Consider the following 1,396-nt stretch of genomic DNA (forward strand, 5'->3'; position numbering starts at 1 on the left):
CATGGCGGCGCTGGCCCCCCGGCCATGGGCACCCCAGGGTGGGAGTCCCACCCCAGGGTGAGGGGCAGACCCCAAGGTGGAGGTCCCACCCCAAGGTGGGGGTCCCCAGCAGGGTCCCTGGGGGTGCAGGCTGCATGGCAGACCCTGTACCGGTTCCCTTCCAGGTGATCCTGTCCGAGCTGAGCCCGGCAGGTGAGGTGCCCTTTTTCGAGACCTGGATGCTGACCTGCATGCCCGAGGAGGGGAAGATCCTCAACCCCGACCACCCCTGCTTCCGCCCCGACTCCACCAAGGTGGAGTCCTTGGTCGCCCTCCTCAACAACTCCTCTGAGATGAAGCTGGTGTAAGAGCTCAGCCTGTGCTCCCACCCCACGGGGCTGGGGCAGATCGCGAGGGGAGCACCCACCCCAATTTCCCCAGCCCTGAGGCTGCTCCGGGCGAGTGCCTGAACCCTCTGCCTCTTTCCTCCCTCACAGACAGATGAAGTGGCATGAGGCATGTCTGAGCATCTCGGCTGCCATCCTGGAGATCCTCAATGCTTGGGAGAATGGTGTCCTCACCTTTGAGTCCATCCAGGTGGGCCTGGCTGGAGGATGGTGTGGGACAGAGCAGGGGCAGCGGCACTGCGCTGTGTGCTGAGGAGGGGCCAAGGCTTGAGCAGGGCAGGGGTCCCCTCTCCTCCTGCTCTCAGTGCTCCTACAGCCACTGTGGAGCTTGCTGACTCCTTCTTGACTTGGGTGAGGAACTGACGTGGCTTCAGCCCCTTGATGCTGCCCCAAACTGCCCCGTTGGTGGCAGTGGGGCTGGCAAGGTCAGGTTCACCCCATGGAGGAGAGAAAAGCTTGGACCCTGCAGGTGGGGCCCACAGCTCTGGGAGGTGATGCCGAGATAAAGCTTGTGCCTCCACGCATCTATGCTCATCCCCCTCCACTCCCATCTCCTCTCTTAGAAAATCACTGACAACATCAAGGGGAAGGTGTGCAGCATGGCAGTGTGTGCAGTGGCCTGGCTGGTGGCCCACGTCCGCATGCTGGGCCTGGATGAGCGAGAGAAGTCTCTGCAGATGATCCGGCAGCTGGCCACCCCCCTGTACAGCGAGAACACGCTGCAGTTCTACAACGAACGGTGAGTTCCCTGTGCTGTGCCATCTCCTGGCCTCCTTCCACCTCCCAGGGCTTGCCTGACCCCATCTCTCTGCCGCAGCGTGGTGATCATGAGCTCCATCCTGGAGCACATGTGCGCGGACGTCCTCCAGCAGACAGCCACGCAGATCAAGTTCCCCTGCACGGGCATGGACACCATTCCCTACTGGAACCTGCTGCCCCCCAAGAAGCCCATCAAGGAGGTTCTGACCAGTGTCTTCACCAAGGTGCTGGAGAAGGGCTGGGTCGACAGC

The 1,396-nt window shown here is 62.5% G+C and overlaps 1 protein-coding gene across 1 annotated transcript in view; it reads left to right on the forward strand.

The window, feature by feature from the left end:
* The first annotated feature begins 134 nt into the window (after positions 1-134).
* MED24 (mediator complex subunit 24) overlaps positions 135-1,396 on the forward strand; it is a 5,515-nt gene continuing 4,253 nt past the window's right edge. The window contains exons 1-4 of the mRNA XM_010174170.1: positions 135-343; positions 477-576; positions 950-1,125; positions 1,204-1,396. Coding sequence (XP_010172472.1) covers positions 135-343; positions 477-576; positions 950-1,125; positions 1,204-1,396 — 678 coding nt within the window. The remainder of the gene's footprint in view (positions 344-476; positions 577-949; positions 1,126-1,203) is intronic.

Source organism: Antrostomus carolinensis, unplaced genomic scaffold (assembly GCF_000700745.2).
Source record: "Antrostomus carolinensis isolate BGI_N321 unplaced genomic scaffold, ASM70074v2 scaffold35928, whole genome shotgun sequence".
In the NCBI taxonomy this organism is placed as follows: Eukaryota; Metazoa; Chordata; class Aves; order Caprimulgiformes; family Caprimulgidae; genus Antrostomus; species Antrostomus carolinensis.